General features: G+C 43.4%; 1 protein-coding gene across 6 annotated transcripts in view; it reads right to left on the bottom strand.

The window, feature by feature from the left end:
- Positions 1-16,113, bottom strand: part of LOC120297788 (sodium-dependent phosphate transporter 2-like) — a 79,841-nt gene that overhangs the window by 26,825 nt on the left and 36,903 nt on the right. For 3 of the 6 annotated variants that reach the window (XM_039320809.1, XM_039320808.1, XM_039320807.1), the window contains exon 2: positions 3,800-4,355. In XM_039320809.1, the coding sequence (XP_039176743.1) occupies positions 3,800-4,088 (289 nt within the window). In that variant the 5' untranslated portion in view covers positions 4,089-4,355. Of the gene's footprint in view, positions 1-3,799; positions 4,356-8,659; positions 8,729-16,113 lie in introns of those variants that run through there. The other 3 variants (XM_039320804.1, XM_039320805.1, XM_039320806.1) reach the window with 2 other exon arrangements.

Here is a 16,113-nt window from a genome sequence, read left to right as displayed (position 1 = left end):
ATGTGACCATAGGAATGCTACAATGATTATAAGTGCAAAGATCATTCATAAATCACTTTTTGAATGCCGTTGTAACTTTAAATGGCTGTTAAATGAATGGTTGTAAGTACTGTATTTCTTTTCCGTACTTCAGCCACTTCAATAAGGGTACATCGAGCCAACAAAGCAGATATTACAAGCTAATAAATTGTTGGATGCAGTGTATAAGGTAGAAACAAAGAAACATTCAAATAATCTAAAAGGGAAATTATCTTCATGGTTAAAGTAATCCTTGTAGTACATGTAATCTTATATTAACAAGCATTTTCTTCTTGAAACAATTGCTACATTAGGAAATGTACAACTGCAAAATATTTACTAGCAATAGTAATCCACAAAAGTGTTGGACTCTTAACAATTTATTTTTATATATATTAGTTCATTTGTTTCATTATCTGGAACTATACACAATAAAAATTTGATTTGCTGATTACCATTGAAGAAATAAACAGGGCTCTAGCATCATTTTAAAGAAAGTCACACCAATGAGTTGCAGGAAATAACTCAAACACAAACATTTAAAGTGTACAGGAATGAAAGAGAAGGATAGGCATTGTAATAAATAAGGGAGAAAGGAAGGAATCCCATGTGCCAATAAAAAAAAATATTCATATGGCATAGCACACTTCAAAAATACTTTTTTCAATTCTACTTCTGGAATGTTTTGAACTAATTAACTGTCATTCTCAACAAATCAAAGGGGGTAAAGGCAAAACCTGATTAAATAATTGCTTTATATGATAGATACATCTAAAACTAAAATATACTTCGCTCTAGCTAGAAGTACTAAATAATATTCACACCCAAAGGTATTATCAGAAAAGTACCCAGATTTCACTCAGAAATTTTTTGGCAGTGGTTTGTCAAAAATTATCTACATGCCATTTGCATCAACTAAGCCAGGGCTTTTCAATCTTTTCAACCATTGTACCACTTTTAGGATATGGCAACATCCGAGCACCAACAATCACCTAGCAAGGTGTCAAAAACTTGATGACCCCCCCCAAAAAAGGAAAAAAGTAATGAAGTACAGGTAGTCCCCGACTTACAACAGTTCGCTTAGTAACTGTTTGAAGTTACAATGGCACTGAAAAAAGTGCCCGCAAGCCACAGCCGAGCAAGATATCTGCCTGCCCGCCCGCCCGTACTCTTCCTCCTGTCCGAGGTTTTCATTGTTGTGAGCATTTCTGTTGAGGATTGGCAGCGGGGATGGGGGGGGGGTGTTTGGTTTTTATTCTCCCCGTCTGCTGGGTGGTTGCAGCAGGCTTTGGTCACTTCACATGACCCTGGGACACTGTGACCATCATAAATATGAATCAGTGCCAAACATGTGAATGTAAATCACAAGACCCTGGAGATACTGCAGCATTCCAGCTGATCGGCGCTTCTTCTAGGCTCAGAAGCGCCAGGATCAGCACCGAGGTCCAGCTGGAGCTTGGCGCTGATCCTGATGCTTCCACTGAGCCCTGACAGCCCCGAAGAAGCACTGATCCTGGAGCTTCCACTGATCCCTGCAGCTCCAGCTATTTCTTGCTCAGGCTTGTGCGGTGCTGCCACGAGTTCAGCTCATTTCCCTCCCCCGCTACCACTTTTCTCGGATGGTCACATACCACCTGCCAGGTGCCAATGTATCACAGGTGGTACCACTGGTTGAAAAGCCTTGAACTAAGCTGAGCAAACATTTATTATTTTAAAAGTGATAAAACAATGACAACAATCCCTCTCAAAAAGATCATTCTATTCTTTTTTAAAATAATCTATTAACATAATATACCACTCCTTTTATGAATTCAACAAGCAAAACACATGACTTATAGTATTATCTTTCTAAGCAAATTAGGGTTTTTTATTCTAACATAACTTCTCACTCCCACAGCTTACTGTTTAATAATTTATGGTCCCAATGGACTTATTTTGGGGCAACAACAAACTAAAACAGCATCAAAGGAATGCCTTCTGGAAGTGAAAATGTTTGGATGAAATGGTGTTAAAGTTCATTTGATAGCCACAGAACTTAAATTAAATACAAGTGATGAGACATAATTTTAACTGTAACCTATTCTTATACAACTACATTAGGAGTAATCTAAGATTACTTGTTTTGGTTCTAATCAAACATATACATCAAAATTCAGGATAGCAAGACAAATCCAATATTCTAATGTTAACTAAGCCATAATCTGTATTGATATATCCTCGCAGAATGTAGAGTTATATTCTAATCCCTCTAAGGGAGGAAGAAACGCACCCTTCATAAACAAACTTGGACATAATATTTTATGCGGACTCCATTGCTTTGCCATTCATCTAAAATTAGACCTATATATCAATTAAAAATATTTTAATCATTATCTGTATTTAATCATTAACAGTCAAAGTATTTTAAATAACCTTAAAATTTTTAGAATTAATTGATTTGCAACTGCATATAAGACTCCATCCATTTTTAAAAGATGAAAATTAATATAACTGCAAATAGTAGAACAATTTTTTTATGATGACAGTGGAAGTAAGAAAACATATGCTTTTAAATGAGATGTACATTTTTCTATCCATACAAATTTCTGCTGGGTTAAAAAACAGGATGTATCCCTCCCATTTTTGTTTTCATTTTCAAGTGTGATACAATTTAAGACAGCATTTTTATCCTCAACATTTTGTCTTATGGTTAAATGTTCATATAAACTAATAAATCAAAATATGGTACTTGACAGCCTATTTAATGAAGATTCCAATCCTATTCCGAAGCCAAAAAAGAAAGTATCCATACTTTTTGGTTATTGCTGTTATCTTCCTTCTCTGTACAATTCAAGTGGGAGGGAGCAACAGTGCAACCGCATAGCACTGTACAGGCTCAGAGTTGTGGACAGTCCCAGAACAAACAAGTCAAGCTCCCAAGAATATCCTCCTGCCCCTCGGTCTCAGAATGGATCCCAGCAAATGTTTTGAAATGTCATCCCTTGAGGGCAATCTGATCTGCTCACTAGAAGCAGAGGGCTGTATTCTCTTGATAAGATCAAATCACATTTCCCTAACTCATTGCATTGTTGTGTGGGGAAGAAAATAGGAGCTTTCTTGTGGCTTATTTTCCCCAAGCTCCAGTGTAAAGAAAAGAAATTACTGTTCTCCCCAAACCCTCACCATGTTCCAAAGAACGGGAGACACTGACTGTAAGTACAAATAAAATAGATTCATAAGATAAGCTAGTATTTTAAGATTTCTTTTTCATAAAAATTCATAAAATTATAAATACAAATCTAAGTCACCAATATTTTAAGTATACTACAGTGATATGCAATGTTATGTTATCTTGCCAATATCTTGTTATATATTACTCTTTTAATAGTTTTAGAATGTCATACACTATATTGAAATAGTAAATAAACAGAATCCTTAGAAAGACCGATTATAATTCAAATCTTTTAAACTTAAGAATGGGCAATATTTTCTTTCCTAAAATAATATAATCAACTACAGATAATATTAATCTTGCTCTAAACCAACTGTGATCTGAATCTATGGTAAAAAAAGGTATAAAATTAACTTCTATTAATTTTAAACTACTAAAGGCATCTGGCCAAGGAAGAGCGTGCAGAACCCAATTCCAGGGCCTGCTCTTGACTTCTCAATAACTTCCTCAATCTCCATGGAATTTTGTAGATTGAGAAATGTGCAAATTATTACTTTAGTTTTACCAAGATATAAGAACTTTTAATTGTTTGAAAAAAAATAAATACTTAAGAAAAATAAGGTTACTTACCAACCATTGCACTGACTTCTCCAGCCATAAGTAGACCTGTTGAGTTGTCATAGAAGTTCACATCAATTATACCTTTACGAATGGTTTCACCTACTTTTGCTCCCAGCAATACTGAACCAGTAGTTTCAAAAATTGAAGCAAGGATACAGGCTTGGCGCAAAGTAACTACACCAGAACCCACAGCAGTACCAAAAGAATTTGCAACATCATTTGCACCAACTGAAAATGCTAAAATAAAAGCAATGATAAAACCCACAACGACCATCCACAGATATTCTTCCAATGCCATTTTTCTCCGAGTGCTCTTGTAGTTCAGATTCCCATTTAAAACTATTTTAATTAAACAAAGCTGAAAGGTAGTGAGCAGATTTAAAAGCTGATTTTATGCACACAATGAGTTCTCTCTGGAAAGTGCTGTGTGATACAGGAGCGTGAAGAAACTGCTAACTGGTGATTTTCAAGCTACTGTCAATACTGTTTGTTTGGCTTAATTCAGTCACCAGCAAGATCCATTCCATATTTTGCTTCAGTAGGTTTACAGTTGTAGTGATCTCTCCTACAAAAAGAAAAAAAAGAAAAAACTAGAATCAAACACTATATAATTATAAATAAGAAAATCTAGAATGTCATATGATACCCTGGTAACTACAGACAAAATGGCTGAAGTCAGATTAAAACTGACAGTACTTAGGGGACAATAATAAATTATAATTGAGACTTTTCTACTTCCTAGAAAACTTAAAAAATTAAATAGAGACATAGGCATAATCTTTTGATATTTACCAAGTATCTGTAAGAAAGAATATATTGAATTAATCTTATTATGATTAAGCAAGAATGTCCTTTAGCAAGGATGCCTGCTAAACATAATTAAAGCGTAATTAATCTGTGTGGTTCAAAATAACTTGAATGTGCTTTTTCCTGTGTAAATTTATTATACTTTGTCTCTTGTAAAATAGCAGAGACTGGTATTAACTCCTTGTACTGTTTAGAAAACTGAAAGCATCCTTGTTCCTTAACTAATTAAGTCTATAACATAAAGGCTACTTCATGCAGATTTATCAAAATAATATATTAGTTGCTATTGTCTGTCCTGCTGAACATAGTTTGGGACACATTAACTTTTGAAATACACTACTTGAATTGTAATCACATAAATTTTATCATAAACAGAGCTTTCCATTACAATCCTTGTAAAAAATGAATTAAAAAGTCATCTCTTCTAGAAACTCTGAAATCTGATTTTGCTTTAACATATGTAAGAATTTAATACTTTGTGCCAGGTAACTTAAATTCTATTCTAAGAAAGTTAAATTCTGCTACTTGAATGAGTTTTGAATACTTGACAAATACAATAATTCATTAATGTCATTATGTCCACAAATCATAAGAAAGCACTAGCAAAGAACCTAGGACACTGAAGCCTCACACTCAACTACCAGAATTAGCTTCTTTATTTTACCAGTCTGCCCATTCAAGTATTTCTTGTTTAACAACCATAATTGGAATCAGCAACTCAGTCATTAAATTAAGATTGCTAGGTGAAAAATCATGTGACTGTGACTACAATCTTACTTCAGCTTTCTTACACACCTGTAAAGGTTATAAATGTGAGCATCGGTTGCACACTTTTCCATAATAAACACAACAATGAACAGTCACTATATGAGGCAGTTGCTAAACAAGGACTACTTGTACTGTCAACAATGTATGTTTAAAAGAATTATTCCTGGAAGTACTGGATGTCCACAAAAAAGAATGTTCTGGTACTCTTTTTAGGTTTCTAAAGCATCTCCTCCTACAGTGACGGGGCTTTGTCTTACCTGAACGCCTTTTCTCAGCATGATGATGGAGAATCCACCAATGGGTTTTGCTCGTCTTCTGCCCGTAGACTAAGTCAGCCAATTTTGCTACGCCTCTCTTCCTGGGCCTTCTTCTTCCCAATCTCAACTGAACTCCCGTGTGTTGGCTCAATCTTTTTCCAGCACAGGACCTGACTGGCCCTAAGGATGGGAATGGATTCTCCAATGTCATGCTGAGAAAAGGCATTCCGCTGCATCCCCGGATACCGTAGATGGTGAAACAAGAACTACTAGTGGTTCATCTACTATTGGGACCTCTATTACCTCCGATAAGGCCAGATCTATGTTGAACAGCTTCTTCTCTGTCCCCCCATTGGAAGGAAGGCCCTCGGTGCCCCTAAATTATTCTGAATTGTGTCAAAGAAGAGAGGGGGACAGGGAATAAATTGTTGTGTGTAAGTGGGCTGCGAAAACACTCTGCTGTTTGTGTCCTGATGTGCTGAGGATCCCTCTTGGGGAAGCCTCGGTCTCTTAATCTTTGCAGTGCTGCTGGCCTTGTGAAGCAAGGATTTGATTAAAGATGGGTTGAAGAGGCCCATGAATGGTGGAGGATCTGGGGATACAGTATATCATCATCCTCCGACAGCCCCTGATCCATTTGCTCATAGTCCTTCGCGGGAGACTTCCTGCTTCTTGAGGAACGAGAAGGGGAAATTGATTCCTGGTATGCTGAGGCCTCCTCCTGTGAAAGGTAGGAATGGCCTCTTGAAGCTACAGACCTGGCTCTGGACCTATGATGTCTTGAAGAGGCTATGGCCTGAGCAACGACCTGAGATATCAGGGATTGTAAGTGTTCCAATGACAAGGCTCCCTGATTGTCTGAAAGACTAGGCCCTGCTGCAGAGTTTGTGTCTGGTACTCCTGGGCTTTTGGGCCCTTTGCTTAGGGGGGATCTGTCTGCCTGTTCTGTGTCAGCCTCTGTTTCCAGAGGTTCCTGACTAGGCTGCAGCGGACCAAATATTTCCTCCTCCGTGTAAGCTGGTGGGACTAGGCCGTCTCCTGCTATATTTTGCCTCTTTTCAGCTCTAGAGAACTGTTTCTCCAGAGCCTGGTGGCAACGCTTGGCCTCCTTGTCCGATGCCTTGGAGGATCTTTTGCTAGAAATTGCTTTGGCCTTGATCCTGCCCGCTGCCTCCTGGTTGGAGGATCTTGGCCTCTTGCGTCCAGGGGGGACAGATGGAGGAGTCCTGTGCTGTCTGGGCAGCATTGGTGTCTGCCATTTGCAGAAGAGATATCTCAGCGCAAGACTGAGAGAAATCTCTGTTAAGAGGCTTGTTAAAGGGCCTGTCCTGATCAGAGAGTAATCTGTTAGTGATTGGAAATAATTCCTGTGGGGGTGGGTATCAGTTAATAGTACAGACACCAGCTGTGCTCTCCTGTATCAGTCCCTGTGCTGGCAGGGGTATATCACCTTTGAGGAGCCAGAAATTGTCCTGTCTCTCCTTCTCCTTTCCCTTTAAAAGGGAGTGGTAAATTGCCTATAGGCTGGGATGTAGGTGATTAGGAAGGAGGAAGAATTTCCTTATTTCAATGAGAAAAGGTGTTTTGCGCACTTCCCTGCCTTCCCCCTCCCACTGTTTAATCAAACTGGTCCTATTCAATCCTGGAGAAGGGGAGATTATGATTGCATTGAAGATTGTTCTTGAAAGAATTACCAATTGCTTTAAAAAGAGCTCATCTGAATGCTTAGTTTCCTCCCCCCCCCGGAGGCCACATGGAGCCAAAAATGGCAACCGGCCTCTCTTTCAGTCTCCACTGATTACACTCTGCCGATCAGCTGGCCTTAGGATGAACCTGTGGCTGCTCCGTGATCGGCTGAGACGGCGAACAAATGGCCGTTTGTTTGCACCCCCTCCCCCTTTATAAAAAGACAAGAAATAGAAGATAAAATTACGACCTGATCCTGGAGCCAAGGAAAATGTGTCCTTCTGGGCTAGAGACTAAGTTGAGACTGGGAAGAGGAGGACCAAGAAAAGAGAGGCGTGGCAAAATTGGCTGACTTAGTCTATGGGCAGAAGACAAGCAAAACCCATTGGTAGATTCTCCACTCATCATGCTGGAGAATACAGTGATTGTACTCTACCCCAATGGAAGCCACTCTGATCGCAATACAGGTAATCTGGAACTTATGACCATTCTGAGATACAACAGCTTTACCTTTAACCACTGTAAAAAATTTCCCAAGTCATTTGACTGTATTTTGGTTGCTTTGCAAACAACTCAGCTTTACAACCAGTTACAATGCCCCATAGTCACATGATTGTGATTTGCATTTTTTTTTTGCCATTTATCAAAAGAATGGGTTCATTTAAAGACCATACCATTCACTTAACAATTGCATCATTTGCTTAATGACCACCATGAAAAATTTCAAAAAATGAATAGGTGCATTGACTTATGATCAAATTTCCAATCCCAATTTTAACTGTGGATTACCTGTAATATTTTTGGCCATTTATCAACAATATATGGTATTTATAGTATGTACATGCAGCAATGAAACCTGGAAAAATTCACTTATATAAATCCTGCATGGTAAGAGAGCTGATGATGGCCTCAGCAGGAGTTTACAATATTTGCAACTCTTTTTAAAAAATTAAACCTGACCCAGTTTATATTCAATGTGATTCTCAATAAGTTTCAGATTAATCCAATTTTAAATACGGTAATTACATTTAAAGTTATTAAACCAGCACTACCTATTTTGTACCATTCATGCTTCTATCACAGACCCATTCTCTCCTGGTTGAGATTAATAATAAAGTAAAATTATGCTCTCATAAACCTTACCCAATGACTTATTTCCCAGCAAATCTTTCACGCTTATCAGACTCCTGTTCCTATTACTATTTTCATAGTAAACATTTTTTTCTTACTATTTATATCTAAATTCTCTCTTAACCACCTTAACAACTGAAATAGTATCTCAGCAGCAAGCCTTAGAAAGGCAAAGAAAACTGACGAATTCTTTTGTCCTGAAAAGGCCCGGAACACTGACCTTGTTCTACAAAGCCTAAGAGAAAGGACAGGATGTTGCTCCATCACCATGGGGAAATAAATGCAGCAACTGTGATGAGTCAAAAATAAACAAGAATACATTCAATATAAAAAGAATTCAATTTTTAACTGTAAAAAGTAAAGCCTCTAAGTCAGATTCAACTCCTGGCAATTTCATGGTCAGAATCTAGTTTATTACTATCTTCAGGTTTTTCTTTGTTTTTATTTTAACTTCATATAAGTGGCACTCTCAATTTCCTAGTGATCTCCAAAAAAGTAACATCCACATTTGATCCTCCTTAGTTTTTTACAATCAGCTAAAGAAATTTCATAATTAAGAGATCCATATTTATTACCACCTGAATAAATACTACTGGCCACCACACTCAGTAATACAGTGGTTACTCAAAAGGCCCGAAATCTTGTAAAACACATCTAGAAGCATATATCACAAAAAGAAGCATGTATCAGAAAAAAACAGGGACCCTCTTGACTCCTTGGGATATAAGAGGGAGGAAAGTTAAAACTCAGACAGACTTGCAAGATTCTCTTGCTGCAACCTACCTCAAGGATAGGGAATCCTTATTTAATGTGCTTTTGTTCAGTAAACATTATGATGGTGTTGAATGAGGTGAACTCACTATGTATTTGCACTCACTGCAGCATCAGTGGAGAAGCCAGTAGCAGGTTGCAAACAGGACACTGCGACCACATTGGATTCACCTAACAATTGAAACTGGGATTCCTGGAACTGCCGTTATAAGTTAATGCAGTTACATGATGTTGTGTCTTACAACCATATTGCTTAGTAACAAAGTTCCTGAGCTCAATTATTAGTAAGCAAGGACTATTCTATATAAGACAGGGGTGTCAAACTGGTAGCCCGCAGGCCGGATGCGTCAAGTGCAGGCCAGGCCCACCCCAGCTCCAAAAAGGGAAAAAACATTGCAATATCATGACACGTCATGTGACACAATCAAGTTTGATACCCATGGTATAAGACAGGGATCTGCCACCTTAAACCAGCGGAGCCAACAGTAGCACCAGCTGGAGTTCGCAGGGGCTGTGCTCCCTCAGGGCCGCAGCTTGTGGGAGGGCTGGCCCGCTCAGCGGAGGCTCTCACAGGATGTTCTCAGGGGGGATCCTGGGGCTGCCCCACGTGGCTCCCTGGCCACATGTGCCTTGGACAGGGCCAGCCTGGGAAAGGTATTTCCTGGCCATGCTTCTCCTAGGGGATGGTGCGTCCAGGCGCAGGGCCAATCAGGAGCCCCGTACATGAGAGAGGGGGGAAGCAAAGCGCAAGTGCTTCTCTCTCTCTCTCTCTCTCTCTCTCTCTCTCTCTCTCCCCAAATGGCAGAGGACTGGAGCTGCAAAAGAAGACTGAAAGAGCTGCATGCGGCTCCCGAGCTGCGGGTTGCCGACTCGTGGTATAAGACTAGTCTTTCTGTGAAGTCACATAAAGTGATCTCATTTGATCTACTCCATATGACTGACAAAAAGGAACATTAGGAACAGAAAATATCAGCTGATATGCTAAGCTTGCCAGTGTGCCAGACATATACAGTGGATATAAAAAATCTACACAACCTTGTTAAAATGCCAAGTTTTTGAGATGTAAAAAAAAAATCAGACCAAGATAAATCACTTCAGAATATTTTCCACCTTTAATATAACATATCAGCTTCTACAATTCAATTGAAAGACAAATTGAAATATTTTGTGTAAAAATAATAAAAAAAACTTGTAATAATGTGGTTGTATAAAGATGCACACTCTTAAATTACTATTTTATTGAAGCACCTTTTGATTTTATGAAAGCATTCAGTTTTTTGGGGTAGGAGCCTATTAGCATGAGACATTTTGCCCTGGGAATCTTTACTCACTCTTCCTTGAAAAAGCACTCCAAATGTGTCAGATTGTGAGGATATCTCTTGTACACAGCCCTCTTTAGGTATCTCCACTGATTTTCAACTGGATTTAAGTCTGGGCTCTGGCTGGGCTGTTCCAAAACTTTTATATTCTTCTAATGAAGTCATAGTTGTAATGACTTGGTGATATGCTTTGAGTTGGTGTTGAGTTGAAAAGTGAAATTCCTCTTCATTTGCAGCATTTTAGCAGATGCCTGAAGGTTTTGTGCCAAATTTGACTGATATTTGGAACTGTTCATAATTCCCTTCATCTTCACTAAAGTTTCAGTTCCGGCTGAAGAAAAGCAGTCCCAAAGCATAATGCTGTCATCACCATACTTCACTGTGGGTATGGTGTACTTTTGATGATGTGCAGTGTTGTTTATGTGCCAAACATACTTTTTGGATTTATGCCCAAAAATATTCAGATCATAACACATTTGCTCACATGTCTTTGTCAAATTTGATGTAGGTTTTTGCAAAATGTAACTGGGCTCAGATGTTTTCTTTGTACGCTTTTGTCTCGCCACAGCATAGAAAAGGGGCGTTGGTCTTACCTGAACGCCTTTTCTCAGTACGGAGATGGATAATCCACCGATGGGTTTTCTCTGTCTGCCTGCTCTTGAGACCAAGTAGCCAAAGCTTGACACGCCCCCACTTCCTGTGGAGTCCATTCTTAACGAGGGCGCATTGGCTGATGATTGACGAGGTATTGGCTCTCAGCTCCCTACTAGCGGCCTGCTGGCCTTGGGGTGGGTGTGGATTATCCATCTCCGTACTGAGAAAAGGCGTTCAGGTAAGACCAACACCCCTTCTCCAGTACAGGAGATGGATAATCCACGGATGGGACGTACCAAAGCCTCACTGTCCCAAGGGGTGGGAAACAGATAAGGCCGGTAGATTGATCTCTGAGACAACTTGCTGGAGGACCCTCCTACCAAAGGAGGCGTCCGCCGATGCAAAGCGGTCTATCTTGTAGTGTCGTATAAACGGGGAAGGCGAGGACCATGTCGCGGCCCTGCAAACTTCCTCGATTGACGCCTGGGTAGCCCATGCCGCCGAAGTTGCAGCGCTTCGGGTGGAATGGGCCGTGAGATGACTTGGGGGCGGCAGGGATGATACATTGTAAGCTTCTGCGATACAGCTTCGGATCCACCTTCCAATGGTGCCCACAGAAACTTTCCGCCCCAAGGTGCCCGCTTGGAAGGACACAAATAGGGCCTCCGACTTGCGGAAGGGTTCTGTACGCTTTATATAACGCCGCAAGGCTCTGCGGACGTCCAATGTATGCCACTGCTGCTCCCGGTCATGTGTTGGATTTGGACAGAAGTTTGGGAGAATTACTTCCTGTGTCCTGTGAAAGAGTGAATTCACCTTCGGTATGAAGGAAGGATCTAACCTAAGGACCACCCTGTCCTTGTGGAAAATGCATAGGTCGTTTCTGACTGACAGTGCGGCCAGTTCCGAAATTCGTCTGGCCGATGTGATGGCAATCAGGAACGCCACCTTTAGCAACAGGTGTCGCAAGGAAACAGTCGCCAATGGTTCAAATGGTGACCGAATGAGTGCGTGAAGGACTCGCGGTAGTTCCCAGGACGGGTACCTGTGAATTACTGGAGGTCTGGTGTTATAGGCGCCCTTGATAAAGGCGCGGATCCTGGGGTCGTGAGCTAAGGGAACCGAATCCGTGCAGGTGAGGAGGGTGGACAGGGCCGCCACTTGCCTGCGGATGGTCGCGGGGGCGAGGCCTCTGTCTAGTCCCTCCAAGAGGTAATCTACTATCTGAGGGATGTAGAGTTTGTGTAAGTCAAACTGCCGTTCCCTGCACCAAAGGCAAAAATTTTTCCAAGTGGAGTCATAAATGCGGTTTGTTGCCGGACGGCGTGAAGCTTGAATTATGGTAATGGCCCCGGGAGAGAATAGTTCCTGTGATATTATCTGGCGCTCAAGTGCCAGGCGGTCAGTTGTAACCATTGGGGTTCCGGGTGACTGATGGTTCCCTGGTGTAGGGACACTTGATGAGGGGGAATGTTCCATGGGGGCGACTGAGACAGGTTCATCAGGTCGGCGAACCACGGTCTCTGTGGCCAATATGGTGCTACTAGGATCACTTCTGCCCGCTCCTGAATCAGCTTGCGGATGACCGCCGGTATGAGTGGTAGTGGGGGAAAGGCATAAAGCAGACCCTGAGGCCACTGAGTTCTCAGAGCGTCCGTCCCCTCTGCTCGCGGGTTGAAGTAACGAGAGTAAAATCTGGGGAGCTGGGCATTGTCTGATGATGCGAACAGATCGAGGATCGGGTACCCGAACTTGCGGGAGATGTCTAGGAACAAGTTCGGGTGTAGCCCCCACTCCGAAGGGTCCACTGTGGTGCGGCTTAGGAAGTCCGCTTGCTGGTTGTTGACCCCCGATATGTGTTCCGCTTTTAGTGACTTCAGATTGGGCTCTACCCAGCTGAATAGGAGTCATGACTCTGTCATCAGGGTTTTGATCTGGTCCCCCTCCCTGCCGATTGATGTGCGCCTTGGCTGCTACATTGTCTGTTAGGACTAGAACGTGGTGGCCTCTGATTCTGTCTTTGAATTGTTGCAAGGCTAGGTGGATAGCCCTGAGTTCTAGCCAGTTGATGTTGTTTCTCAGATCCGTGGTGGACCAACGTCCCTTTACAAACTGGGAGTCCAGATGGGCTCCCCAACCATACAGACTGGCGTCTGTAGTGATGGTAACTCTGACTGGTTCCTTGAAGGGTGACCCCTTGGTCACGGCCCGAGAGCACCACCAGCGTAGCGCCCTGCGGATTTGTGCCGTGACCCTGACTAGGTGGTTGGATGCGCTGGTGTTCTGCCGTTGGTAAGGGAGCAGAAACCACTGTAGTTCCCGTAGGTGGAGCCTGGCCCAGGGTACAATGGCTATGGCCGATACCATCTTGCCCAATAATTGGGAAAGTGTTAGTATCGGAACTGAACGTTGCCTGTGAACCCAGCGAGCCAGTTCCCTGATGCCGGCCACCCGGTCTTGGGAGAGATAGACCATACAGTTGGTTGTGTCTATCGTGGCCCCCAGATGCAGCAGCCTGGACGAGGGAACTGTCTGGCTCTTCTGAAAGTTTACTGAGAATCCGTGTAATTGGAGGACGCGAATGACGGTCCTTACGTCCGCCTGAGCTGTCTGTAGGGATGTTGCTTGGATTAGTATGTCGTCTAGGTAACATTGGACGCGTATTGGGATTTTTCTCAGTTTGGCGGCTACCACTGCTAGTATCTTGGTAAATACCCTGGGTGCAGAAGATAGACCGAAGGGGAGAGCTCTGTATTGGAAGTGTTTTCCCCGTAACAGAAACGTAGGAACCGGCGGTGGTTTGGGTGGATGGGGATGTGAAGGTAGGCTTCCGTGAGGTCCATCGATGCCAGGAAGTCTCCTTCTCTGATGCTTCCCAGGATGGACTGAAGGGATTGCATCTTGAATTTTTTGTATGTGATGTAGCGGTTGAGGTTTTTGAGGTCCAGGATTGCCCTCCATCCTCCTGAAGTCTTTGGAACCACGAAGAGGATGGAGTAAAATCCTCTGCCTCTGTATTCCGCTGGGACCGGTTCTATGCCTTGAATGTCCAACAGGTGTTGGATGGCCTCCTGCATGAGTTTGCGTTTGGTGGGGTTCCTGGAGACCGAGCAGTTGATGAGTCGGTCTGGGGGTGTGACCAGGAACTCCAGGGACAGCCCGGACTGGATGGTTTGTAGTACCCAGTTGTCCGTGGAGGTCTGCTCCCACTGGTGGAAGAAGTGAGCTAGTCTTCCTCCAATGGGTAGGTCTATGTAGGAGTCATTTTGTCTTCCGGTACGGACGACCCGTTCCACGAAAGGGTCGTCTCGACTGGTTTTGTTGTCTGGGCTGGAACCCCGGTCTGTCGTAGGGGCGGCCGTACGGTTTGTTCTGCCTGGGAGTGAATGGCTTGGGTGCCTGACTGATAGGCGTGGTTGTCGGTTGGCGAAAGGACTGCCTACAAAAGTAAGGTGTGGTACGTTTGTCTGACCTTTTGTTCAAGTGTGCCATGACCTTCAGCTTGTCTTTGTTCTCTACAAGATAGGGGTCCAAGGCCTCCCCAAACAGACCGTTGCTTGAGTAAGGGGCGGTCGCTAGCCGCCACTTAGCCTTGGTGTCAGCTTGCCAGTGTTTTAGCCATAGCATTCTCCTGGCAATTATGTTGGATGCTATGGATCTGGATGAAAAAATGGCCGATTGGAACGTTGCGTCTGCAGCGTATTCCGTGGCTGCTACCATCTTAGCCAGGTCCTGGTGTGTTCGTATGTCCTCCATAGGAACTATGGTTTGTAGTTGTTGCAACCAGATGAGGGTGGCCCGGACAAAAAAGGAGGCCGAGGTGGCTGCTTTGATGGCCCATGCCGCTGTCTGGTGGGTTTTGCGAAAGGCTTGTTCCCACTTTTTGTCATCTGCCTTAAGGGCCTCCACTAGGTCCCCAGCCATGGCTGTCTGGGAGACCAAGGGGGTCCAGGCTTCATCTACTTTAGGAATTTCTAAGGCCTCATTGAGGTCTGTGGCAGTGCTGTATAATTTTTTGTCCGTACCACTCACTGATGGGAAGGAAGCGGGAGAGTCCCATGGCTTCTTGATCCCTTTCAGGAAAATGGCGGGGCAAGGTATATGGTGTTGCGTTGTCACCTTTTCTACGAATACAGGTCTGGATGTGGTGGCCGGTGTCGCTTGCGGCTGAGAAAACTGATCCGTCCCCATGTCCGCAATGGCTGTGGCCTTGCGTAGTATCGTGAGGAAGCGGTTGTGATTAAATAATCCCCCTGAGGGGGGCTCAGGGGGAAGTTCCTCATCCTCTGACATAGAGATCCCAGGTTGATCCTCCTCTTGTGGTGAAGAATAACCACTCATGGAGGACTGGGCCGGGGAGACGGGTTCCTGAATGCCTGAGGACTCTGAGGGGAGTTCCGAGTGTGGCATGGCTGAGATGGAGGGCCCCTGGTCGTGGTGGGCGGAGCGCTGTGCTAGGGCTCGGTCCACCACTTTGGTTAATAGGGCCTCTAGCCGTCCATCTGCCCAGATGTCCCCTATGTCATTACCTTTGGGTGTGGTGACCGCAGGTGGAGAGTTGGACTCAGTGGTTGTGCCTGCCGCCGTGGTTGTTTGTTGGGCTGATGTAGATGGCGGATCCAGTGGTTGTGGTGTTCCTGGAATGGACCACGCGCTCTGGGTTGATGTGGATGGACCCAATGGTAATTCCATCTTGGTGGCCGCTATTTGAACCAATTCCAATTGGGCCTGCCTCTGCGCTCTGGAGAACTCCTTCTCCAGGACCTGGTGCCTACGGCTGGCTTGCTTTTCCGCCAACTTGGAGGGCCTCTTGAGCGAGTGTTTTGTCTTCGCTTTGCACTTGCCTGCCGCCTTCTGGTCAGAAGGTGCGTTGCAGCCGTAATTGGGAGATGGAGGCAACGAGGGTCCCTCCATTCCGCTTGAGCAGTCCCAGAAAAACTGAGAAGACGCTCAGGCAGGCAAGTATTGGCGGGAGCGAAATTGGAACAAG

The sequence above is a fragment of the Crotalus tigris genome, unplaced genomic scaffold, assembly GCF_016545835.1.
Source record: "Crotalus tigris isolate CLP2741 ecotype Arizona unplaced genomic scaffold, ASM1654583v1 scf7180000023707.100877, whole genome shotgun sequence".
In the NCBI taxonomy this organism is placed as follows: Eukaryota; Metazoa; Chordata; class Lepidosauria; order Squamata; family Viperidae; genus Crotalus; species Crotalus tigris.
The sequence above is the reverse complement of the archived record's forward strand: the minus strand, read 5'-3'. Positions and strand labels throughout refer to the sequence as shown.